Below are 26,873 nucleotides of genomic sequence, written 5' to 3' on the forward strand. Positions count from 1 at the left end.
CGTAAATCGATCGATTTCATCATTTTCATCTAATAAAATGGTCACGAAAGATTTTCAGAATTTCTCGATATTGTGAGCTTTAAGGGGGATTTTTCATCTTCACTTCAAATTTACACAGCAGTGAATTTATTTATTTTTGAATTTCAAGTTTTGAAAATAGAAAACCAAAGTTCATAGATGTAATAATGAATGCAAGACTTTGCTTTCAAAAGTAGTCAATAATGAGGTTTTTGCTTGTTTATTTGAAAAATTAATTCTCGGCCAAAGCACACGTGACTTGCTGTCTGCTGAGGGAAAAAAAATAGAGAAAAAAAGTCAATATGTGACTGAAAATAATTTTAAGTAAATTGGATAAGTTTATAAATTAATTATCTCTCTAATTTTTAAATGACAACTGGATAAGAAAGAAGTGCTGCACCATGGAACTTTTTATTTTTTATTTTTTGAGCAAATGCTGCACTATGGAACTTAACACCAAGTGAAGAATATATAAAAATGATAGTTATAATTATAATTATATAACCGTTATTTAATTATTTTTAAAAATAAATTAACATAAAAAATTAATTTTTAATAATAAATTTTATTAATTTTAAAATAATTATATAATACTTACGTATGATATGACTAGAACTAACATTATTTATATATACGTATATAAAATGTTAAAAGTGAAGAATATATACAATGCTCCGAAACCAAAAAGCGAAGAATATTAAATTTAAGGACAGGAAAGTTGTTAATTTTTAGAGTCCCAATTTAAGTAAAAATCAAATGGAAATAAAAATAGGAGGGCCCGAAAAAATAAGAGTAAAAAAAATATACTCTCACTGTGGTTTGAGCCAACGCAGGAGCTCTTTCCTCTAAAGCGCGTGTTAGTAAAGTGAAAGGGAAAAACAAGAACAAAACAAGCCAAAATACCCGCCTTAAATAAAGCCCTATTTCCTTGCCTATGAACAGTAGAACCGGGACAAACCAAAAGGACCACTTTTCAAGCACGTAAGGGTACGAGGGAAAGTTTCTCTGTGATTCCTTTCACTTTCACCTTCTACAGTATAGACAGCTCATCAACACCAGGGTGACATAATTCTTAGTAAGAAAGAAAGAATCTTGCACCAGGATAAAGAAATACAAATCCCAATAATGAATATCTGTTTGGATGTCTCTGGCATTTCAGAGATTTTAACCTGTTGTACATCTTGTTCAAGATTTCCTTTTCTCTTTCTTTTCTGCAACGTTTCATGCTTCCCGTTGTTGTCGTCCTTGTGAGCTTACAGTTGATATCTTCTCAGTGGTGAAAAAGGGAAGAACTGTAGTGTGCTTATGGGTTTAATGAGAAGTCTGAAGTACTCTGAACTACCATTCTCTTTGCTCATACTGTTCATTGCTTTCTAACACATTCATACCCACCATGTATAGCCTCCTTCTCTCTCTACGACACACAACATTCTCTTCCTTTCCCCTGCACTCTTTTTGGGGGTTCGGTCTGCGCTGTCTTCAACCACCCATTTGAGCCTGAGCTCCATTTTACTCAACCCCATTCTTGTCACATACACCCGTGTCTCCCTCTTTTTCTCTGCACTACCACCCGTCAAAGAATTTAAGTTTTGTCTATCTAACTTAGTAATTTAGAGCTAAGTTAATCTGTCTGTGTGTGGAAAGTACCCATCAAGAATCAAGCATGGCTGTCTGAACTGGCTTTGAGAACAGTCTCTCTGTCTGTCTCTGTTTGGAGCATAACCCATCAAAGCACAGTTGGTTTTCTCCGTCTCGCACGCATAGTCAAAGCAGTCCCCACCAGTAACACTACCTTCTTTTACTTCCTTAAGCTCTTCAAAGGACCACAATGCCACCTCCCACCGCCACGGCCGCTGCGCTTCTCCTCCTCCTGCTCCTCTCTACCACCGTCATTACAACCTCTTCCACCTTATCTCACAGGAAGCACCGCCGCCACCTCCTCCACCAGCCTTTCTTCCCTCCTATAGACTCCTCCCCTCCAACCCAATCCCCTTCCTCATCTCCCCAACCGCAAAAACGACCACAACTTCAACCAAAACTCCCTTCCTCTTCCTCTTCCTCTTCATCCTCCACCCCGCCAAAACCATTCTTCCCATCCTATCCCTCGCCACCACCCCCTCCCTCCCCAATTGCCCTCGCCACCTTCCCAGCAAACATCTCCGAACTTCTCCTTCCCCATCCCTCCTCCTCTTCCATCTCCCACCGTCACCTCGTCGCTATCGTTGTATCGGTCTCCCTCCTCATCGCCGCTCTCTTCTCCGCTTTCGCCGCTTTCTTCTACTGTCGCAAAAGCACATACGTAACAACCACCGCCACCACCACAGACAAGGCCTCTCACTCGGACAACCAGCGGTTGTACCCTTCTAACATCGCCACCTCCGATGGGAGCCACAAGCATCCTCGCTCCGGCCCATCAAACCCCAGCTCCGAGTTTCTTTACCTTGGTACCTTAGCGGATTCCAGTGGAGTCATTGACGAGGAAGAACCGATTTCAAGCAATGCCGGCGTCTCGACCTCGACCCAGTATCAGAAACTTGGTTCGCCGGAGCTCAAGCCGCTTCCGCCGCTTCCAAAGCACAGTTTCAAGCAGAGTCATGAAAATGCTGAATTGGGTTCTTGTGAGAACGAGGAAAACGATGAAGAAGAAGAGTTCTTTTCTCCGAGAGGTTCTTCAGGCCGAAAAGATAGTCCGGTTCGTACCGGATCGAGCTCTCGAAGATTGTTTAATGGTGAGAATTTCGGAAGTAGAAGCTTCAATTCGAGAACTGCATCGTACCCATGTTCGTATTCAGCTTCCCCAGCGAATTCTATATCTAATTATCCGTCCCCAGCATTAAATTTGAGTCCCACAAGCTTGAAATCGAAATCCCCGGATTCCGTGATCGCTTTCCCAGCTCTTGCCCCAGTTCCTGCTCGGCCAATTTTGACATCGCTGCAGTTGTTTTCTTCTTCTAGGTCTTCATCATCATCATCGGAGAGAGGTTCAGGGAATACCCAGAATTCACCTACAAGAAATTCAGATATCTCGGAGCAGAGTAAGCGGTCTCCCTCGAGAACTGATAGTGTTCCGATAAAGCTGCCTCCGCCTCCGCCACCGCTGCCTCCTCCACACAGGTTTTGGGAAACTACGGCCAGTCAGAGGCCGAACCGGGAGCTGGATACAGGACCTCCGATTCTTGTACCGCCAACTAGGCCTGTTCTATTACAAAATGTCGCAGTTGAACAATTGCAGAGCAACGGAACTGGGGAGAGAAATGAGGAGACTCCGAGGCCGAAATTGAAACCTTTACATTGGGATAAGGTTAGAGCGAGCTCGGATCGAGCTACGGTGTGGGATCAGCTGAAATCTAGCTCTTTTCAGTAAGACAATGACTTTCTAAAATTTTCATGTTTGCGTGTGTTCCATAAAAGCTATCTCGTTGATTAGGTTCGGTTTTATTTTTGTTATCGTTTGGTTAATCAGAGCCCTCTAGATTTTTAATGATAACTTTGTGGCTTTCTTAAAATCGTAGTTACTATGAGCAAAATGATTCGGATTTCCTCCTCGATGTCCAAATTAGGATATTTTAGTATTGGAAAATGCTGAGAGGCAGAATCTTGAATTATTTAATGGAAAATATTTAAGAGATTTAGAACTAAATGGCTAACAAGAAAATCTAGAATGCTGAGACAGAACTTAGAGCTGCTTTTGCTTCTTTGAGGAAAGTCATCTTGTTGTCTGTTAAGTTTGTAGGATCTTGTTTTGGTTGCAGATTGAACGAGGAAATGATCGAGACACTGTTTATGATTAATAATAATAGTTCGAATATGTCCCTGAAAGACAGTGGTCGACGTATGGTTCTTCCTTTTCCAAACCAGGAGAGTCGGGTGCTTGATCCAAAGAAGTCTCAGAATATTGCGATTCTCTTGAGGGCATTAAATGTGACCATCGAGGAAGTCTGTGAAGCCCTTTTGGAAGGTAATCGAGAGAATTACGTAGGCGTGTGTGAATTTCTGTTAGTAACTATGATGTGCATTACCATAATGAGGAGGAAAAATAGAAGTTTTTACAGGCAAGTTATTCCTGATTTCACGCTTTTGTTGGCAATACTGAATGTAATTTTTGTCTACCTACTTCATGAGCTTATAAATGAGGCATTCTTAAGCTGCCCTTGTCATCTCGTGGCAATTTCAATTACCATCTCAGGCTTGAGGACAGCAGACCTTCTCAATGTGACTCTTTTTTTTATAGTTTAAAGTCAATGCTTTAGGTTCGAGTTTGTTTCACTTCCGCACTGCCCTGCCAGTCTAAAAACAGTAACTTTAGTCTTTTTCTTACTGCACTGCCTGGATGAACACATTTCTCCTGGACTTTTCCAGTAAAAACCAAAATCTTGCTTTGCATGTAACAATCACAGTGGAATGTGTAGAAAAATTGCATTCGAGTGTTAATCTTTGTAACTCTGTAGTTAATGCTGGTGGCATAGTTTGTCTGTGGAGGTAAAACCAGATTAACACTCGAATGGTTGTTGGTTAAAAATCTTCAGTTCTTCTGAGAAGGCTGCAAAAGAGGCCCCCTGTTCATGATGCGTGGTCTAGGTTTGATGGGTCCAACACCCCCCCCCCCCCCCAATTTTCATTTCACAGAAATTGCAGGTTTTTGGTTGCAAGAAGTTGATGATGTTTTCCCCTTTCTGTCATGTCTCACTGCATTTCCTTCATATCTTATCGGGCATTGTTTTTTATTTTATTCTATTTGTTTATTTTTTATTTTTATGAATAATCCTATCAGGCATTGTTAGTGTTATTGTGCCCTGTCTCCTGTCTCAATGTTGTTAGCATGACTACTCCTATTGATCTGTTTATTCCCTTCTCCCTCCCTCTCTCTCTCTCCCCCCCTCCCCCCCCCCCCCCCCCCCCCCTCTCTCATATGTTTGTAATTTATAACCGTTAATCACCTAACCAACTGGAATTCTGAATATTTGAAACCTGTCTACCTGAAAGCAGGCAACTCTGATACATTGGGTTCAGAACTTCTTGAAAGTTTATTAAAGATGGCTCCTACGAAAGAAGAAGAACGTAAACTAAAGGAGTTTAAAGACGAATCACCTTTTAAGCTAGGCCCAGCTGAGAAATTTCTCAAGGCTGTGCTTGATATACCATTTGCATTTAAAAGGGTGGATGCGATGCTCTACATTGCCAATTTTGATTCAGAAGTTGAATACCTTCTAAGGTCCTTTGAAACACTGAAGGTAAATCTAAAGTTCTCATATGCTATTTTGTGTGTGTGTGGGTCTCTCTCTCTCTCTCTAGTAAACAATGAAGATTTTGACGTATCTTTTCTCTTTTTGTGTTGGCGTGTTTTACAGCCAATCCATTTTGACGAGATTATGATATGGTCTGATTGCTTTTCCATTATTTCCTTGTCTCTTTTCCCTTATATTTACAGTAGTCTTTAGATGATATCTTGAACCAAATTATGGTTCAACCAATCTAGTTATTGATATTAAGCACAATACTCGAGCAAATGCTCCCAAACATCGGGTCATGTGCTGTCTTAAAGAACCCCTCAAATGGTATAGCCCCTTATCCGCATCTCCTGCCATTGCCACTGCCTTTCTGAATGAGTTATTTTTTTCGTGACATTGTACTGATCAAGTATACTTTTTTTTTTCAAGATGTTCCATTATGATTACTCCGATTGTTAGCTTTGAGGACCAAAACAAGGAAAAAAAAAAAGCATTAGTCAAACTTGCGCACCATTTAGAATGACTTAGATGGATTACTCTGTACCAGATGAGGCTCATTAATTTTGAGAAAAATATAGTTACAAGCATGATTGTGCACTAATCTGTGCACCAATGTAATGTGATTGGTCAAAAAGTGATTTTATTGAAAACAGTGTTAATTTAAATTTTAAGTATGAATGAATCAGTATTGGTACATAGATTAGTACGCGATTGTACTTGTATATAGCAAAACTCTTAATTTTGTGCGCAATGGAAGAGATATGAGGTGTATAACTTATTTGTGAGCATGTGATTTTCAAGTATAGGACATATGTATACCCTCATCATAAATTCAGCAAAGACCTGGCTCCAAGTAATTAATTTTGCTTTCCAAATCTTGAATTGCAAAGTGATATAGATGCTGAACTGTCTTTATTTGGTTCTCCAAGTGATATAACTTCTTGCAATTCATTATCTCATATACTCGAGAATGTAGATTTAACTTTTTGGATGTATACACCTTACGAGCTGCTGTTTCATTTCCCACAGGCAGCTTCTGAAGAATTGAGAAACAGCAGAATGTTCCTGAAGCTTCTTGAGGCCGTGCTCAAAACTGGGAACCGCATGAATGTCGGAACCAACCGTGGTGATGCCCATGCGTTCAAGCTGGACACACTCCTCAAGCTTGTTGATATAAAGGGCACTGATGGAAAAACTACCCTCTTGCATTTTGTTGTACAGGAAATCATTAGAGCTGAAGGTTCTCGTCTTTCTGGTACTGATCAGAGTGAACTGGCTGAGAAGAGTCAGCAGTCTGCTTTACGGGATGATGTTGAATATAGGAAACTTGGCTTGCAAGTTGTTTCAGGTTTGAGTGGGGAGCTCACCAATGTAAAGAAAGCCGCCGCAATGGATTCAGATGTGCTCAGCACTGAAGTTGCAAAGCTTGCTGGAGGAATCACCAAAATATCTGAAGTCGTGAAATTGAATGAAGAAATCCCATTGAAGCAGACAAGCCGAAAATTTTCAGAGTCGATGAATGGGTTCTTGAAGAAGGCTGCGGAAGAGATTAAAAGGATCCAAGCCCAAGAGAGAGTTGCACTCTCTCTGGTGAAGGAAATAACTGAATATTTCCATGGGAACTCAGCTAAAGAAGAAGCTCATCCATTTCGGATTTTCATGGTGGTGAGGGATTTCCTTTCTATTCTCGACCGGGTATGCAAGGAAGTTGGTAAAGTTAACGAGAGAACTATAGTCGGTTCAGCCCGTCAATTTCCTATGCCTGTGAATCCAACTCTTCCACAGGCATTTCCTGGATTTAATGGAAGACAGCATTATGGTTCCTCGGACGATGAGACTTCATCCTCATCGCATCATAGCATTTGATTTCATTGTCGATCTCTGTTCTTTTTCTGATGAATATCACTGGATGCCCATTTAATACTGGTGGCATTTGCGGAGGGGCTGCTGGGTTAGAGGCTGCCGAATATCAAGTATATTATCTTTTTGTTTCGCTTTCAACTTTGTACTTATATATATATATATATATAAACTACTCAATAGGATTTGGAACTGTTTATCCTACATGTAACATAGAAGGGATTGCCTGAAGATAAAACAAGGAACTGTTGCCATACTAGCTAGCTAGTTTTTATTATTTTGTAAATCTGTTGGATGTTTAAATTGCTCAGTTATTTACTACCTCGACTCTCTCGTCTCTTTCTTTTCCTTCGCGTGGGTCTCTGTCTTTGGAAAATTAAGGACATTCGTCTGGTTAATCACGAGCAGTTAGAAAAGGTCCTGAGCAATGTAAAACACAGTCGGCTGCACCACGAACACAATTCCAACGACCAAGGGTGGAGCAATCATCTAGAGAGAGAGTACATGGGCTTGTGCAAATGAGGAATCAGCTACATAAATATTGACATTCATTGTGTGCCACCCCATCGGATGGATTTTGACCTTCAACGTTGAAGCGGACTTATTATTCTTGTAAACTACATTACATATTCCCTACGCTTTACTTTTCACATCAAGAAAACTCTGTAACACCCACCCATCTTCATTCCGAGCATATACTTTGCCTCTATTCATCGAGAAGATATAAATCTTCAGGGTTTACCAATCTGGGAGCTCTCTGCATCCATTCGTTCAAGTACCCGTCGTGCTTCCTCTTCTGTACCAGGAACAACATTCCGAATCTTCAAGCCACTTCTCATGGCCTCGGGATGGACAGAGAATGTGAAGTAAAATTTGTTGGACACCTGTTCAAATTGCAAAACATGAAGCAGAATAAGGTTTGGTTTGATATTATCTAAAAAATTATTGGATTCGTTTGGTTACTTTAAGCCTAATCTATTTAGTTCTCTTTTAATTGGGTGGGAGGGATGGTGCCCACTCTGAAGCGTAGAAAAGGTTTTGTTTTGTTTTCATGTTATGTGCAGTAGTCTGCTCAAATAAAAGAAAAGAAAATCATAGTGGTTTACATTATTTTGCAGTGAGGTTTTATATTTTATCTCAGGTGCTCACCTCAGTGGACCTGAGCTCAGGTCTTGTAACATGAGCAACAACTTCCACATTTATCAGAGGTACATCTGGGTTCTCAAGTTCAGTGTAAAGCACACTGGACTTGAATCGAAGGAAATTTCCAACATCCACCTGCACCAGCCAAATAGATCTTACAAAGCCATTGACTTGCTCTGGTATTTGATGAAAATTTAATTATTCATACTGCTGAATGCAAGTCGTGAAACAGACAAATATATTTTTCTGCTATTGCAGGGTGATTATCATTAGAGAAACTTTATTTAAATGGTTTTATTGTCAATGTTACTATCTCCTTCGTTGGACTTCCATAGGTTAATGTGACTTTCACATGAGATGTCAAGAGTTCATATTTCTTCTAACGGAAATTATCTGGAACAATTAGCTAGTGGAGTTCTCTGAAGTTTCAACATTTGCAAAAGTAGCTGCCTAGAATTTATCAATCAGTAACTACTTATTTCAAATATGGAAAAATCTAGTTGTAAGTACAACTGTGCACTAATATGTGCACTAATATAATGTGATTGGTCAAAAAGTAGATTTTATTGAAAATAATGCTAATTTAAATTTTGAATATGAAGGAATCAGTATTGGTACGCAGATTAGTATGCAACTTTTCTTATACGTAGCAAAACTCTATTGGGTAGTTGGAAAATATGCTACATGGACACATCTACACCAAACTACACATGTAGATGGCTGTATATTGCTATAGGTACGACATTTATCCAACATAGTACACTGCCTAACATGTACCTTTCAGGTGTATTTGACTATCAGAATCCTTTCCAGAATACCTAAAACAGGGAAGTACTTCATAATTTCAATGTCCACCCGGTGTCCAAGATATAGGGATAAGATGATTTGACACATGGACAACACATCTGAGTCCATGTTATTATTTGGGGCTTTCAAAATGACTAGTTTGTAATGATATTCAATAGAAATGATATTTGTAATCGTGGAGTGTACAAGTGCTGTGCAATCCCTTTGAAAAAAGTAAGTAAACATGAGATCCATGTGAAAAAAAAAAACTAATTTTTTAAGTCTCCCACTCTTTTTCAAAACTATTGTGCGGCATTTACACATTCCATGACAGTATATAGTATTATTCAATATTCAATAAGTCAGCAAATAGAACAAAATGACAAAGACATCTGCTATTGGATAATTTGCATACACATGAAAAAAAGCACTCAATAATGTCAATGGACAGCAAAAGCTGTCCATAATTATTCTTCTTTCCTTATTTTCACCTTGCTTAATTTACTTAGGCTTGTACAGTTAGCATATTTGACAGAATATAGTTTCCAAATAGGGCTAGAATCATTCAGGGAACTACATTCTTTCCATGTATAGAATTCTTGTAAAACTTATATATCATCTACAGATTACTCAAGGCCAATTTATTCGGTCATTCACACAATACTTTGACATGGTATCAAGAGCCTCCCGGCATAGTGCTCTGTGCCTTTCGGAACAGTAGTCTTAGAACATTATTTTCGGAACAGTACTTTTGAAGTACTTTTTAACAGTATTTTTTGGAACAGTAGTATGCAGGTTTTGGCTTTCGACTATTTTTTTTTTCTTCCCAAGTTTCAGTTTTGTGGGTATTTTTTGGTGCTGTTAACTTCTCGGCAGTTTCTTTTTGGTTATTTCTTGTCTCGGTTTTTCATTTATTTACAATGGACTCTGCACTTGTACGTGCCAAGTTTATGGGCAAAAATTACTCTACAAGGGTTTTTCAATTTGAACTTTTCCTCAGGAAAAGATCTTTGGGGCCATATTGATGGCATGGATTGTGCACCCAATTATGATAAATCCAAGGATTCAGCGTCTTCTCCTTCAAGGGCTGTGCTTGATGCTCGGATTATGGCTTGGCTTCTTGGCTCGGTTGAGCCACATATTGTCTCCAACTTGCGGCCTCATTGCACTGCTCAATCCATGCGGACTTACTTAAAGAAAGTATATCATCAAAATAGTGGTGCTCGTCGTTTTCAGTTAGAGCATGCGATTGCCATGTTTCAATATGACAATTGTTCCATCCAAGACTATTATTTGGTATTTCTGACTCTTTGGAACGAATATTCTGATCTAGTTACCGCGGATGTTCCTGTTGCCTCTCTTTCCATTATTCAATGTCTTCATGAGACTAGTCATCACGATCAGTTTCTTACGAAACTTCGCCCTGAGTATGAATCTGTTCGCTCTTCTCTGCTGAATTGCGCTCCTGTTTCTTCTTTTGATGTTTTTTTTGGTGAGTTATTTCGTGAAGAACAACGACTTAGTACTCAAGTTACTCTGGAGCAATCTCATGGTAGTTCAGGGTTCGTCCCTGTGGCTTATGCTGCTCAACGACGAGGATCGCCTACGCACTCTAGCACATTGTAGTGTTTTTGCTGCAATGAATTCGGTCATATCGCTGCTAATTGTTCTAAGAAATATTGCTCTTATTGCAAAAAGAATGGTCACATTATCAAAGACTGTCGTATCCGCCGCTAGAATCGTTAGGCCCAGGCATTTCAAATTTCTATTATTGTACCCCCTGCAGTGACTTCTACAGCCCTGGCTCTTCTTCAGATGACTCCTCTGTTTCTGCACCTCCTGTAGCGAGTTACTGCACACCCGAAATGGTGCAACAGATGCACACTTCAGCATTATCAGCAATGGGGTTCCAAGGTAACAGTTGTACTAAACTCTAGTACGTGGACTTGGGTGCCTCTAATCACATGACGAATAATCACACTGCTTTGTGTCATGTTCGACCCTACGTTGGTCAATCTGCTATTCAGACTGCCAATGACAGTTCTTTGCCAATAGTTGCTGTCGGAGATGCCTCTTCTAAGTTCACTGATGTGTTTCTTGCTCCTCAGCTTTCCACTAATCTTATTTCTATTGGTCACTTAGTAGATAACAATTGTATTGTTAATTCTTTTGGTGATGGTTGTGTTGTGTAAGACCAAGTAATGGGGGAGCCGATTGCGAAGGAACCTAAAGTGGGGCGCTTGTTTCCACTACTTTTGCCTATTCCAACACTTTCTTCAATTTCTTCTACTAAGTCTTTTGCTTGTAATAATGTTTCAGATCTTAGTATGGTGTGGCATCGTCGTTTAGGTCATCCCAATACTTAGATCTTATCTTATGTAATGAACTTTGGTTTACTTGGTAATAAAGAACGTTCTTCTTTATCTGTTGAGTGTGCTTCTTGCAAACTTGGTAAAAGCAAAACTCTTCCCTTTCCTTTGCATGCTAGTAGAACCTCTCATTGCTTTGATCTTATTCATAGTAATGTTTGGGCACCTTCTTCAGTTAGTTCACATGAAAAATTTAAATACTATGTGACTTTCATTGATGATCATAGCATATTTACTTGGGTCTACTTTCTTTGCTCTAAATCAAAGGTTTTTTGTACTTTCACTGAGTTTTTAGCGTATGTTGACAATCAATTTTCTGCTTCTATTAAGACATTACGCACAGGTTCTGGTAGGTGATGAATATTTGTCTACTGAGTTTCAGACATTCTTGGCTTCTAAAGGTATTATTCATCAACTTTTATGTCCCACTACTCCCTAACAGAATGAAGTAGCCGAACGCAAAAATCGTCATCTCCTAGATGTGGTACGTACTCTCTTGTTAGAATCCTAGGTTCCATCCATGTTCTGGGTTGAGACTTTGAAAACTGCTACTCACTTGATTAATCGTTTACCTTCTCAAGTTCTACTCATGGAGTCTCCCTATTTTCGTTTATTTGCTAAGCAGCCTAGTTAAAATAACCTTCGTACTTTTGGTTGTGTATGTTTTGTTTATTTACCTCCTCATGAGCGACATAAATTATTTTCTCAATTTGTTCGATGTGCATTCTTGGGATATAATGTGTCAAAAGGGATTTGTTTGCTATGATCCTACATTACATTGTACACGCATTTCTAAGAATGCTATTTTCTTTGAAAATCAACATTTATTTCATATGTCCTCTGTGCCCTCCTCTTTTATTGTTGTTCTCCCCTCCTTTGAGCAACAGTTCTCGGATCTTCCTTAAGTCAGTTCTTGCTTTAAACCAGGTATTGTGTATACGAGACACTCCTGCCCACAGTCTCTTCCGATGGCTCATTCGATATCTGATCCTACCACGCTCCAGATTCAGTCAGTTGTAGCACCTCCAGAGCCTTTGGTACGTCGCTCTCCTTGAGTGTCTGTACCCCCAGATAGGTATGGGTTTCCCTCTTCCAGTTTTGGCAATTCTATTTTAGCTCTTACTGCTGTCTTATCCAATTTTGATATTCTCACATCCTACTCACATAATGCTAAGCATGATTGTTGGTGACAAGCTATGTAGGAAGAAATTTCGCTCTAGAGGCCAATCACATCTGGGACATTGAGCCATGTCCCCCCACCATTGTTCATCTGGGTTGCAAATGGGTTTACTCAGTCAAGGTCCGATCTAATGGAAGTTTGGATCGTTACAAAGCCCGCCTTGTTGCACTTGGGAATAACCAGGAATATGATGTCAATTATGAAGAGACCTTTGCTCCTGTGGCTAAAATGACTACTGTCCGTACAATTCTAGCTCTTCCTACTTCCAGTGATTGGCCACTACATTAGATGGATGTCAAGAATGCTTTTCTTCATAGGGATCTTAAAGAGTGTATTTACATGAGGCCACCCCTGGAATTGTTTCCCTCTCTGAGTTCACATGTGTGTAAACTTCGTCACTCTCTTTATGGTCTCAAATAAGCTCCAAGTGCCTAGTTTGATAAATTCTGCACTATTTTATTACAATTTTCATTCAAGCATAGCAAGTTTGACACTTCATTGTTTATTTGGAAATCAGATATGGGTATTGTTGTTCTTTTGGTTTATGTTGATGATATTGTGATTACTAGTTCTAATTCTGTTTTACTTGGTCAGCTCAAGACTCATCTCTTAGAGTCCTTTCATATGAAAGATCTTGGGTCTCTCACATATTTTCTTGGTCTAGAGGTGCATCGTAGTCCCTCTGGTATTTCACTAAATTAACATAAGTATGCTAGTGACTTGGTGACTACAGCTGGCCTACAGAAGGCTATTTCTATTGATACTCTCATGGAATTACATGTCAAGCTTCATAAAGAGAAGGGTGAATTACTTGTTGATCCTAGTTTAAACCGGAAGTTGGTGGGTAGCCTTATTTATCTCACCATTACTAGATCGGGCATTTCTTTTGCTGTATAGCAAGTCAGCCAGTTTCTTCAGACTCCTCGTCATCTTTATTTGGCTGCTGTCTATAGGATCATATGCTATGTTCAGGGCACTTCTGCTCGTGGTTTATTCTTCCCTGCTGGCAATTCTACTCGCCTTGCTGCTTATATCGATGCTGATTGGGTTGGTTGTGCAGATACATGACGCTCCATCACTGGTTGGTGTGTGTTTGATGTAGGATAATAGTAAAACGAGAAAGGGTAATTGAGTAAAAGTAGAGTAGAGAAGAAAACAAGCCAGAAAGAACATAAGAGAAGGAGAAGAAGGCCTGAGAAAGGGATTGGAAGAGCGACAACTGCAACAAGCTTTTTTTTTTTTTTTTTCTCCAAAAACTGCTCAATATTTCATTACAAGCATTTAAATGGTAGAGTAACACAAACCCTAAATAAACCCTAGAGAGTCAATGGGCTAAAGCCCAAGCCCATTAATACAAAATCCAAATAAAAAAAATAAAACATAAGTGAAATCACCAAAATAATAATAAGAGATGTCCTCAACTCTCCCGAGGTGGGAGAAAAACTCGACTTTGTTGAGTTGACAAATCACAATAAGGTTGCAATCAATCACCAAACCATAAACTAAGTGGTTGAGCAAACTTCTTCCGACGCCCATAAACAAGTGTGAGTGGAGGCCTGAATAAGGTGTCCCCACCAACTCCCCTGGAACGGATGGATGATGGTCCGGGCAAAGGAAGATCCTGCTGACTTCGATAAAGCTTCAATAAATCTGGATCAAGCTGCTGAAGTGTCTCTTTGGGAATCCATGTACAGTCGGAATCGAGTTGACCTACCCAACGAACAAGGAAACGCTAAACCTCTCCACCGTTGGTCAACACAATCTGTTCATCTAGAATAGCATCAATTTTATCTTTGTGTGCTGTGATAGATGGTATTGGAGTAGGAGTAATAAAAGGTTCAGGGTCAAGGTCCACAGATGGAGGTAGAAGAGGATCATTGGAGCGATTGAAATGGCCTTTGTAAGCAACTAAGTCCTCAACATTGAAAGTAGAATGACAACCAAAATGTGATGGAAGATCAATGACATATACATTTGGACCAACTCGCTTTAAAATTTTAAAAGGACCAGCACTACGGGCCTACAATTTGGAAGCGGATCCAGGTGGATACTGTTCTGGTCTAATTTGGACCATAACATAATCCCCAACATTAAATTCAACATGTCGTTTATGCAAATCAGCTCGAAGTGTATATGATGCATTATTGGTTTCAAGTTGTTTATTGATCTCAAAATGCAAGTCATGAAGATGTTGTGCAAATGCCTCAACTGACATAGACACACTAGCATGTGGGGACATGGGAATAAGGTCTAAAGGCTTCCTAGGCTTATAACCATGAACAACTTCAAAGGGACTCATACCTAAAGACCGATTCACAGAACTGTTATATGCAATTTGAGTTGTAGGTAGGATTAAATCCCAATTCCGAAGATTTTCCTGGACCAAACATCTTAATAAATTGCCAAGACTGCAATTAACAACTTTAGTTTGACTATCCGTCTGAGGGTGGTAAGCGGTGGAGAATTTCAATTTAGTGCCAACCATATGTCATAAGGTTCTCCAGAAATGACTAGTGAAATGAACATCCCTATTTGACACAATAGTCTTAGGAAGACCATACAACTTCACAATTTCATTAAAGCACAATCTAGCGACCTTTGACGCATCCGAAGTCTTGCTACAAGGGATAAAGTGAGCCATTTTTTAGAAACGGTCCACTACAACAAAAATAGAATCATGCTTCTTTGGAGCGCGTGGAAGTCCTAACACAAAATCCATTCTAACGTCTTGCCAAGGACAACTAGGAATGGGAAGGGGCGTGTAGAGGCCAGTGTTTTGTCACTTCTGTTTGGCCAATTGACAGGTGTTACATGTGCTAACTATCTTAGCCACATCTTTCTTCAAACTAGGCCAATAGAATTGGCGTTCAACCTCCTCTATAGTCTTATCACGTCCAAAATGTCCGGCCAAACCTCCAGCATGAACTTCCCAAACTATAAATTCGCGAATGGAAGTCCGAGGGATGCACAACTTATTGGCTCTAAAAAGATAGCCATCCTCAAGACGGAATCCATTAGTGATATCCGACTGTCCACTTTGCCAAGCAAGAAAAATATCCCTATAATTAGGAAAAGACTCATACTCTTCCTTAAGTCTTTCAAAACCTATGACCTTGACATTCATGACAGACAAAAGGGAGATATGGCAGCTCAGAGCATCAGCTACTTGGTTCTCAACACCCTTCCTATGTTTCAAAACAAAAGAATAAGCCTGCACATATTCAATCCAATGACCATACCTAAAATTCTACCTTTTTTAGGAGTTAAGGTAGCGAAGGGCTTCATGGTCCGAATAAAGAACAAACTCCTGGAGCAACAAGTAATGACACCAATAGTGCAAAGCCTGCATAACTGCATACAACTCTTTATCATAAGTAGAGTACCGTTGTTTGGCATCATTTAACTTCTCACTAAAATAAGCAACAGGGTGCCGTTCCTAGCTAAGGACACCACCTATTCCTACCCTTGAGGCATCACACTCGACTTCAAAAACTTTGGAGAAGTAGGGAAGTCGCATGACAGGAGCTTCCGTCATTTGCTTCTTGACTAACTTAAAAGCCTTAGCTGCTTCTAATGTCCAATGAAATTCTCATTTCTTCATGCATTCCATGATAGGAGCCATGATTGTGCTAAATCCCTTGATGAAGCATCAATAAAAGGTAGCTAGGTCATGAAAACTTTGAACTTCATGTATAGTTTTGGGCTCAGGCAAACCAACAATGGCCTGAATCTTTGTGGGATCAGCAGATGCTCCTGTAGAGGATACAATCAATCCTAGGAAGACAACTCGATCAATGAAGAAAGAACATTTATTCACATTAGCATACAAACTTGTTTCACGAAGAGTAGAACAAACCTGTGTGAGATGATCTAGATGTTGTTCCTTAGTTTTACTGTAAACTAGGATGTCATCAAAGTAGACGACAAGGAACTTACCCATAAAAGGCCGAAGAACTTGTGTCATCACTCCATGAAAGTACTTGGGGCATTGGTTAGTCCAAAAGGCATGACCAACCACTCATAAAGACCGTCATTTGTCTTGAAGGCAGTTTTCCATTCATAACCCTGGCGAATCCTGATTTGGTGATACCCACTCTTTAAATCAATTTTAGAAAATATAGTGGCACCAACCATCATATCCAACATATCATCAAGCCTAGGGATGGGAAAGCGATACTTCACTATGATCCTATTAATGGCACGACTATCAATGCACATTCTCCAAGAACCATCTTTATTAGGGGTCAAAAGGGCAGGAACTGCACAAGGAATTAAACTCCCACGGATAAATCATTTGTGACGAAGTTCATCCGCTTGGCTCGGGAGCTTGGCTTGCTCAATAGGATTCATCCTATAATGAGGCAAATTTGGAAGAGACGCCCTTGGGACAAGATCTATGGCATGTTGAATATCCCGTAAAGGGGGTAAGTGGTCAGGGAGGTCCTCAGGGAAAACATCCCGAAACTCCTAAAGAAACGACTGAGCCTCAGCAGGAGACACCATTGGAGACTCCAACGGAACCTCTATAACAACTACAGCAAACACAACGGAATCACCCATGAGTGTACGCTTGAACTCCATAGGGTTAATGATATTTAACCCTTTTCGTTCCACAATCTTTTTTGCTTGCTATGAGCCAACATGTTTTGGGGGTAAAGGATTAAGATGAATCTTCTTTCCATCAAACACAAAGGAACATGAATTGGAACGACCATGAATGGTCACATCCAAGTCAAACAACCAAGGCCGACCGAGAATGACATGACCGACATCCATAGGAATGACATCACACCATATATGATCCTTATACTCTAGGAACTGGATAGGCACTAGACAACGCTCTTTCACAGCTATGGAAGAAGTATCCACCCAAGAGACACTATACGGCTGAGGGTGAGGAACTGACTGCAGCCCAAGATGGGATACGGTAGTCACAGAAACTGCGTTAATGCAATTACCACTATCCACAATGACTTTACAACCCTTATTATTGATTTTGATATAAGTATGAAAAATGGCATGACGACGCCAATCATCATCATCTTTGGGTTGGGTAAGGATACAACGTACAACACTTAACTGGGGTGTGTCGGGAACAAGGGGTACATAACCTAGACCCACAAGAAGGGCCCGAATACAACCTAAGAAGGCATCCTCATCATCACCCAAATCACCAAACTCTTCAAGCTTAGGTTCATAGAATTGATCTTCTAATGGCTCATCAACTACACCCTCACGTTCCTCAATAACTAAGGCTCGACTAGGACAATTGGAGGAAATATGACCATAACCTTTACAGTTGAAGCATTGCAGGCGGGAGGAAGTCTTGGGGATTTCAGGACCTTTACCCTTATTTTCTTGTAGGGGAGGAATAGACGGAGGAGGCCCTAGGAGAGACTTAGGGGGGAAAGTGGATGCTGGGGTGATGGAAGAACGGTTGTCACCACGTTTTCCACACGGAATCCTAGTAACCAACTTGTAGTCTTGGACTAAAGAGTAAGTGTGATCAAGAGTAGTGACACCCCGAAGGACAAGCCCACGTCTAAGATAATCTTTTAGGCCTTGTCTAAACCCAATCAAAGTCATAGCATCATCCTCAACTACATGACATCTCATTCGGAATTCATCAAATTGAGTGACATACTCAGTCACTGAACGATTGTCCTGTGTAAGGGCATTCCATTGGTCCAACAAATTACCCCTGTAAGATTGGGGTAAGTACTTCTTCTGAAGGCAACGTTTCATTTCTTCCCAACTTCCAACAGAAGGCGCATGGCGCCTCTCAAGGAGATCCTTTACACTTTCCCAAAAAAGTTGGGCAGTAACTTTAGACTGGCAATTTGAACTCTCCGATCCTCAGGAACCCTATACCAAGTAAAGAAACGATCCATATCCCTAATCCATTGAGTAAAAACTCGAGGATCTAAGCAACCATCAAAACTATGGGCATCTAACTTAATGCTTCTAAATAGGCTCTCGTCATGGCGAGTGGGAGATTGAGCACCTTGATGGTACTAGTCTCGTTCTCGCTCACGATCATAACCCCTATCTCTACGATCACGACTAAAATGTTGCCGACCACCTTGTCGACGACGATAGTGTCTATTATGGGACGTTTCAGACAAATGAGGGAGTTCCTCAAAATTGTTCAACCTAGCAGCTAGGTCCCTGTTCTCCTCACGAGTAGCAGCCATCTCAGTTTGGACAGCCGCTAATTGAGTCTATAACTATTACTGGTTAGTAGCTAGTTGAGCTAATTGTCGGGTGAGGGCATCAAATTGGGAAGGATCTATGGTAAAGGTATTGGAACTAGAGGTGACAAGACGACCACTAAGCAATTGCATGCAATGCAACACCAGCTAAATGAAATGCAATGGAGAGATCAATGAATAACAAGTGCAAGCAATGGAAAAAAGTCAACCTGAGCAATGAATTTTTTTTTTTTTTTGGGGGTGGGGGGATTAAGAAAATCCAAATTCGGCAAACAAATAATGTTGATATTTAAAATAACAAAGCAAGGACCAAATACCAATCAAGAAAATCCAAACATGTAAGATCTTTCCTTTTCTTTTTTTTAAGGGGGGGGGGGGGTGTGGGAAATAAACCTGAAGAAAAAATGAAAAGGAAAAAGTACGGGCTATGAAAATGAGAGAATGGAAACACAAGAAATAGGAAGCAAAACAAAATCTAATTATTGATTAAATGGGGTCGTAACAAATGTGGGATAAAATCAAACAAGGAAGTCAAGTGGGTAGTCAAATGGTCAACTTAAAGGAGTCATTGTTCAATAGGTCCATTAGATGGGTTTGGATAAATTTGATTCGGATAACAGCAGCACATAGAAAACAACTGAACTCTTCTAAAATGAACTGAAAATATAAAAACCAAAGAGAGATAGGAAACAGTGACTCCCTTTGTTCGTTGAGAAACTGTGTCGAGATGGGTATTGCAGGAGTCGTGACAACGTCGCACAAAAGAAAATACTTCAAATGGAATCTGTCTATTGTTTTCCGGCGGCTGGAATGCTTCCCGCTTAAGTTAGTGACCAGGAATCTGCCCAAGCCGCTGACGAAAGCTGTGTGTCGATTGATCTTCTGAGAAAAATATTTTTTTTCTTTTTTTTTACTTCTCTCTCTCTAGATGACCTGATTCTCTTCTCACTTCCAGGATGTTTTTTTTTCTTTTCTTTTTTTTGGAATCTTGGTTTGAAAGCACTGTAGATTTTGGAATATTGAAAAAGAAGATGAAACGGGCTGGTTTTGGTTTGGATCAAAGGGAGTTCTACGGTGGAGATGGTTTCAAAATATGGACAAGAAAATTCTGCGCATTTGAGTTGCAGAAATGATAAAACAAAGTGGGGTCCCAAAGATTATTTACTGTTTGAGAAAACAATAGGACCGGCTCTTGATACCAAATATGATGTAGGATAATAGTAAAACGAGAAAGAGAAACTGAGTAAAGTAGAGTAGAGAAGAAAACAAGTCAGTAAGAAAATAAGAGAAGGAGAAGAAGAAGGCCAGAGAAAGAGATTGGAAGAGCGACGGCTGCAACAAGCTTCTTTTCTTTTTTTCTCCAAAAACTGCTCAATATTTCATTACAAGCATTTAAATAGTAAAGTAACACAAACCCTAAATAAACCCTAGAGAGTCAATGGGCCAAAGCCCAAGCCCATTAATACAAAATCCAAATAAAGAAAATAAAACATAAGTGAAATCACCAAAATAATAATAACAAATGTCCTCATTAGTGTTCTTAGGTGATGCATTGATATCTTGGAAGAGTAAGAAGCAAGACAGAGTTTCTAAGTCATCTATGGAATATGAGTACCGGAAAATGTCTCTTGCTTGTTTTGAAATTATTTGGTTTCGAGGTTTGCTTGTTGAGCTAGATTTTTCTAAGCCTGATCCTACACCTCTACATACCGATAATACGAGTGCTATTCAGATCATGGCCAATCCTGTCTATCATGAGCGCATGAAGTATATTGAAGTCGATTGTCACTCTATATGTGAAGCATTTGAAGCTCTTGTTATCACTCTTCCACATGTTTCCATTGACCTATAAATTGCTGATATATTCACCAAAGCTCTTATTTGCCATCGACATTGCTTTTTATGTAGCAAATTGATGCTTGTTGATCAACCCGCATCAATTTGAGGAGGGCTGTCAATGGACAGCAAAAGCTGTCCATAATCATTCTTCTTTCCTTATTTTCACCTTGCTTAATTTACTTAGGCTTGTACAGTTAGCATATTTTGACAGAAAATAGTTTCCATATAGGGCTACAATCATTTAGGGAATTACATTCTTTCCATGTATAGAATTCTTGTAAAACTTATATATAATCTACAGATTACTCAAGGCCAATTAATTCGGCCATTCACACAATACTTTGACAAATAAAACAGAACACAAACCACTAGTAGCGCCAAATGCAAAATGTAAGAAGCATTTACTATGATTTTCTCTTTTTTCTTTTTTAGCTTGTGAAAGCACTTTCCCTATTTTGGTTTTCAGTGAAAGCACTTTCTCTACATGGTTACCAAATAGGCATAACAGCTCTAAAGCACATCAGAGTTTGGTTACCAATATATACAGCCTTTCAGTAACAGCTGCCATGGCAAAAGGAAGCTCTATTACACTAGCATTGGAACTCATCCTAATTTCCTAAACCATAAAAAGTCACTGTGGACAGATATGATGATTGGAAATCTAAAAACAGATGCAGTCCTGAATAACCCTTGTTGTACGAGTGGATGATTTAATGAAATCTAAAAATAAGATACAACATCAGATATGACACTTGTTTTGAAAAATACTGTTGCCTGAGCATAGACAAGTCCACAGTTTTTTTTGTAGGAATAAAAAGACACATCTACACAAATAATGCATCAATGCAAGCTCTTTCCAGCTGACTTATCCAAATGACATTCGATTACTTTTCATAGCCTTTAATCAATACATATTTTACCGATAAAAAAGAGAATCAATTCATATTTTTTGTCAGTATTATGTTTAAACCTAGATTATTATTATTATTATTATTATTATTATTATTATTATTATTATTATTATTATGTCGGGGAACCTCTCCAAGGCAAGGGCCTTTTGGACCCACCCCTGCAGAGTAAACCCTCCTAAGTTTCTTTACATGGAATTGGTTAAATCGCTGGCTTTTCACCTGGGGTGGTGGCCCAAAAGGATTGTTTGCACCCTAGATAATTTTAATGAAGTTATGAAGGCCTTTGTTCTTAAATGTATGTCATGACTTAATGTATTGTTCCTCTAGCCACCCCAAGAGAGTATTCTTTGAGATGCATATGTAGAGGGATCCCCAAACAGTATATTCTAAAATCCAGTAAAATAAGTACCATGCATGGTTGCTACTGAAATTCGTATCTTAGCATTTAATGGATGGTGGGGTGGCTACTTACAGGTTTAAAGAAATCAACATGATCAACTTCTAGAAAGTGTGGTGCTACACCTGCGAAGGCATAAGTTGTTGAGAAGGCAAGTTCAAACGCTCTACGCATCAAAAAGCCTCCAAAAATCCGGCCATGAATGTTCCTTTGTTGTGGCTGGCAAATAAAAGAGTTCTTAAGGCAGGTGTCCTGTATAAGGATGCTATCTCTGTCTGCCAAAGCCGGCAAGTCACAGAAGATTCGTCCTTCGGCCAACAATTCATCAAGCCTATCTGCATCTCCATTCTCCAAATTTTTTTTACGGTCGGCTCTCTTCTCTTTCCTAAGTTTGTTCCTTTCTTCCGCTTCCGTCCAAAGTAGCTTTTCTTGTTCAGTTTCAGGTGAGAGTTGATTAATTGGTGCTGATTTTCCAGTCTTCGAGTCCCGAGCCACAAAAGTGAAGTTTGCCATAAGAGCAATTGAGTCTGATGCATTTTTGGTCTCTGAAAACCAAATTTAGATGACAAAGCAAACTGAGCAGCAATAGATACGAGCTGGGAAATTGTTGTAAAAACATAAATATATTAAGGGAACATGTGAAATGAGCTATTCAGGGGATTTTACATTGCTTTGTCTTGTTATATTATCAGTTCTATCATTTTTTTGTTGGGGCTGGAGCAAGAACATGGAAAACAGCATAAGAACTTGTTCCAGATCAAACTCTTTTTATGATTTATGCTCCTGCAAGACAGATATTTAAAGCCACATGCTGATAATGATAGATTAGGTCTGAACCCTGCAGGTTAAGAGAAAGAAACGGCAATCGGGAGAAAAACTCTTCCTAAAATGCAGATGAGTTTTACCCAGCTGCCAGCTTTCCATCTGATGCTTGCTCTCAAATGGTTGCATGGGTGTTCTTTTCCAGAATCCAAGGGAGAGACAATTGAAAAAAACAACAGAAAGAAAGTTCAGCGAAAAATTGCTGAGCCTATTTGCAGCCGGGATGGGTATTCTCTTGGAAGGGTACAGTGACAAATCTAATAGAGTACAAATTTTTCAGAAATTAGTTGCAGGGAACTGCCAATCGCAGAACTGGCAGACCAGAGTTTAAACATAAATTAGATGGGTATTGATTATTCAAATTTGAAATTTCTGCAGTCAATTTTACTTTTTTTCCCCCTTAAGATTCAGATATTTATTACCTTAATGATTTTTTAGGGTCCCCCAAGTTCAACCTTAACTGCCTAATAATCTCTACAAGCACCATTATCAGACTAGAATCTAAACCATTCCACCACTGGGTTAATCTGTCCGTGTCCAATTGATGAAGCCTTTGTAAGAATCTCAAGCTAATTCTTTTCTGTACAAATATGGTACAGAGTGGCAGGATGTGCAGATCACTTCAAAAATAAAGATATACCATAAGAAACTGTAAGCCTATCCCACTGTCAAGGTGATAAAAAAAATCAAACAATTGGTATCTTATAATTTATCTTTCTGCTATACCTCTAGTGGACTGAGACACTTCCAATTGTATTTCCAATGATGACCGCCCAACCCAAGTAACAGCACCACTTATGTTTAAATCAGTGTCAATCTGGATGGGTTTCTTCAGAAACATCTTGTCGACAGAAGCAGTGACTAGAATCAGAGGTCTTGTCGTGCCATTGTCATTGCAGCAATGCTGGTTAAAGAAGTAAACCATAGGTGCTAGAATAAGATTCAATTACATCAGCAACTATGAAACGGTTATAACTATACGACAGGGCAGGAATGCCATAGTAAATACACTAACTGATGAAACATACAAATGAGTGGGTCCAGAAAATTTATTACTGATCAAGGTTATGAGCAGATTTAGAAAAAGTGATAAATTCCATTGAAAGAGTGCAAAAGGTGCAACCCAGCTACACAAGATGTATACAAGAGAAACACCCATCTAAAAGTCGAAAAAGATAAACAAAATCATGAAAGTTAAGCCTATTAAGGTAGCTTCCCAAAGGAAGAGAGTAATGAAAACGAAGGTCAGGAATTTTTGATCCCCCAAAACCTTTTTTTTTTTTTTTGGCACCGGGTATCTGAGAACAAAGTCCCGACTAATCTCAGCAAGGAGTTTCCCACAAGTGCATCTCGAATAATTCAAGGGAAAGTTTCCTAGTCTGATGACCCCTAGAAATTGTTTGCACTCAAGAGGCTTCAAACCTTAGACTTGGAGGTAGCATACCACCAAGAAAGGCCTTTACCACTTGCTCCTCAAAATTGTTGTCATTACTTTCCCTCCAAACACATCATATGAGGCAAATAGAGATCATCTTCCACACCGCTGCAATTTTTGGTCTGCAACTTAACCCTCTCTAAGCACCACAAAGGTCCACAATTCTTATGGGTACTACCCAAGTCAAACCTATCTAACTGAATAAGTCATTCCACAAAACACTACCATTCTCACACTGGTGTAAAAGATGATCAACACTATCCAATCCTATTGTACACGCAACACTAATCAATCACAACGACATTTCTTTTCCTTATATTACCTATTGTGATAATCTTCCCTAGAGAGGCTATCCAAGCAAAAAACACGGCTTTCTAAAGGATCTTTGTCTGTCATATGCTCTTTCAAGGAAAGGGATTATCATGAGGAATACTGACATTATAGAAAGACCAAATATGAATGTATCCATATTTACAACTTAAAACTAAACTACAATTCTTTAAAGCGGAAATCCAACCATGAAAGACAGATCCAGCTGCTAGCAATACGTGCAAGTTTATCAGCACCAATTTTTCTAATACTGATGAATATCCAAAATACAATTCATAGGAAACACTATATTCATGAACTTAAAATGACAATAATAAAGAACATTGCAACGATTGCATCTTCCAATTCAAATCACAATGCTGGGCCACAAGTCTGAGACTCTCATTAAAGACCAAAAAATTTTGGGAACTACAGCTGGCCAAACTCAGCTTCACTGCAAATGACTACCATGAACATTTTAGCCACTGACGAAGGTATACCAACACTTAAGGTGAGTTTTCAAGCGAAACTCCAAAAGGGTCAGAATGACGACGTCCTGTAAAGAGCCAACCCCGCAATGCCAACAGATCACAGCGAGTGCACCTTCCAATTCAAAACCCACAAACACCACATTGTAGGCCATAAATTAAAAGACTGGCAACATTGGGTCTATCCAGCTAGGCAAACTTGGCTTCATTAGAAATGAATGCCAATTCAAGCATAACACACCACATCTAATCGAAGTCATTTAGAACCCGTTTCACAAACCCCACTCGCAGCATTTCCCCACGCATCAAACCCAACAAATATTCAACTAGACACGGTATAAATTACATCACAACAACTCAAATTGCAGAATTCGGAGGATTTTTCAGAAGTACCTTGAATGCGATGGTTCCAGCAAGAGCATCAAGATCCTCGAGCAACTTCCCCATCCGGATCCCATTCCAGGGGTTCCTATACTGCTCTCTGAGTATATAATCGGACGAGAATTTGTAAACAATAGTGGTCCGGCTTCTTGCCGGAGTTTTCATAACCAATTCACCTTGAGAAGGCTCATCGGTTGGGGTATCCGCGACCTTCTCGAATATGCTCGACCTCGCTTCCCATAGAGCATTTGTTACAGGTGAATGGTACATTCCGGGCCACAGACTGATCGGTTTTCGAATCGAAGAGCCCGCATCAATAGGCTGCGAAGCCTCTAATGGTGCAGTTATGGTGGAAAAAACTGGTATTGCATTTGATGAAGAGAGTCCGGGTTCGGTAGAGTCCAACGACTTGGGATATGGGTCGGATTTTTTGGTAGAAAATGGCCTGGCTTGAGTGAAACTATATGAATTTGGAGCATAAATTTTGCTTCTGGAAACGGGTCGTGCTTGTTCTGATGATCTGGACAAGAGAGCATCATTAGCTTCCCAACTAAATTGGTGATTAGAACGTGGGTCTGGACTTGTATCAGAAAAGTACCTGGTTTGAGCGAGTGTAGGCGAAATCGGACCAGGAAGAGTGGTTTCGGAGGTTGAACTTTGGCCTCGCGCTGAGGCGGGAATGTGGGCGTTGATGAACAATGCATTCTGGAATCCTGGTGGTGCTTGTATTGGTGATGAAACGAATGCTTGGAGTGGCAGTAGCGAGGACTTGGAGAAGTTGTGGGAAAGCGGTTTTCTCATTGATCGCATTGTTTCAGTCTGCGAAAAGAAGATGAATCAACGGAATGGTCCAGTTCAGGGGCAGCTCTTCGGTTAGCTTTTAACGTTCATGGATTCTCCGCAGGATATGTCGAATGTAGCCCGATCATTGAAGAAGGATTCTGAGCTGGGGGATTCCTCAGATTCTTCACTTCCAAGGTTATTATTAACAAAAACTCTATATAGTTGCGGTGACTTTGTATATTTTTTAAATATTTTATTAATATAATTAATTGTATTATTATTTTTTAATATAAAAATTAAATATTTTGATGAATCATATTATTAGAATATGTCAAGAATATATAAAAATAACTATATATAACAAAATTTATTATTAATAACTAAGTATTAAATAAAATTAAATGATTTAATTAGACTGTGCATTTAATATTTATAGTATAGTTGTACTAACGATTTGTATGCATGCTTAATATTTTAGAACTCAGTTTTATTTGTTTTAACTAAATAATTTAGGTTTTATCATTTTAAAAATATCTAAATATTAGTTTATTAATATAAATAACTTTATTAAAATTTATAAAAAAAAAAAATCTGTGCAGCTAAATTAGACTAAAAGGAGTCAAGGACCAACCAAGACCCAAGAAGGAGTATGGCCTCATTGAAACCCAAGAAGAAGGCCTAAGAAACAAATGTGGCCCAAAAAAATGACAGA

At 39.4% G+C, this 26,873-nt stretch overlaps 2 protein-coding genes across 3 annotated transcripts; one reads left to right on the plus strand and one right to left on the minus strand.

Moving 5' to 3' along the window:
* Window positions 1-1,129: 1,129 nt before the first annotated feature.
* LOC122278505 (formin-like protein 1) lies at window positions 1,130-7,426 on the plus strand. The gene is made up of 4 exons (XM_043088689.1): window positions 1,130-3,378; window positions 3,771-3,976; window positions 5,005-5,249; window positions 6,276-7,426. Exons 1-4 carry the CDS (start codon window positions 1,847-1,849, stop codon window positions 7,110-7,112), a joined length of 2,820 nt encoding a protein of 939 aa, XP_042944623.1. The 5' UTR covers window positions 1,130-1,846; the 3' UTR covers window positions 7,113-7,426.
* Window positions 7,427-7,616: 190 nt separating this feature from the next.
* LOC122278511 (acyl-coenzyme A thioesterase 2, chloroplastic-like) lies at window positions 7,617-26,370 on the minus strand. Of its 2 annotated transcripts, XM_043088693.1 has the most exons (6): window positions 25,977-26,369; window positions 25,391-25,898; window positions 23,492-23,669; window positions 22,019-22,488; window positions 8,256-8,384; window positions 7,617-7,990 (listed from the first exon to the last, which is right to left on the minus strand). In XM_043088693.1, exons 1-6 carry the CDS (start codon window positions 26,186-26,188, stop codon window positions 7,838-7,840), a joined length of 1,650 nt encoding a protein of 549 aa, XP_042944627.1. In that variant the 5' UTR covers window positions 26,189-26,369; the 3' UTR covers window positions 7,617-7,837. The 2 variants fall into 2 exon arrangements, with proteins under 2 accessions (XP_042944627.1, XP_042944629.1); XM_043088695.1 differs by lacking the exon at window positions 8,256-8,384 and having other exon boundaries at window positions 25,977-26,370.
* Between the last annotated feature and the right edge of the window lie 503 nt (window positions 26,371-26,873).

This window comes from Carya illinoinensis, chromosome 1, assembly GCF_018687715.1.
Source record: "Carya illinoinensis cultivar Pawnee chromosome 1, C.illinoinensisPawnee_v1, whole genome shotgun sequence".
Lineage (NCBI taxonomy): Eukaryota > Viridiplantae > Streptophyta > Magnoliopsida > Fagales > Juglandaceae > Carya > Carya illinoinensis.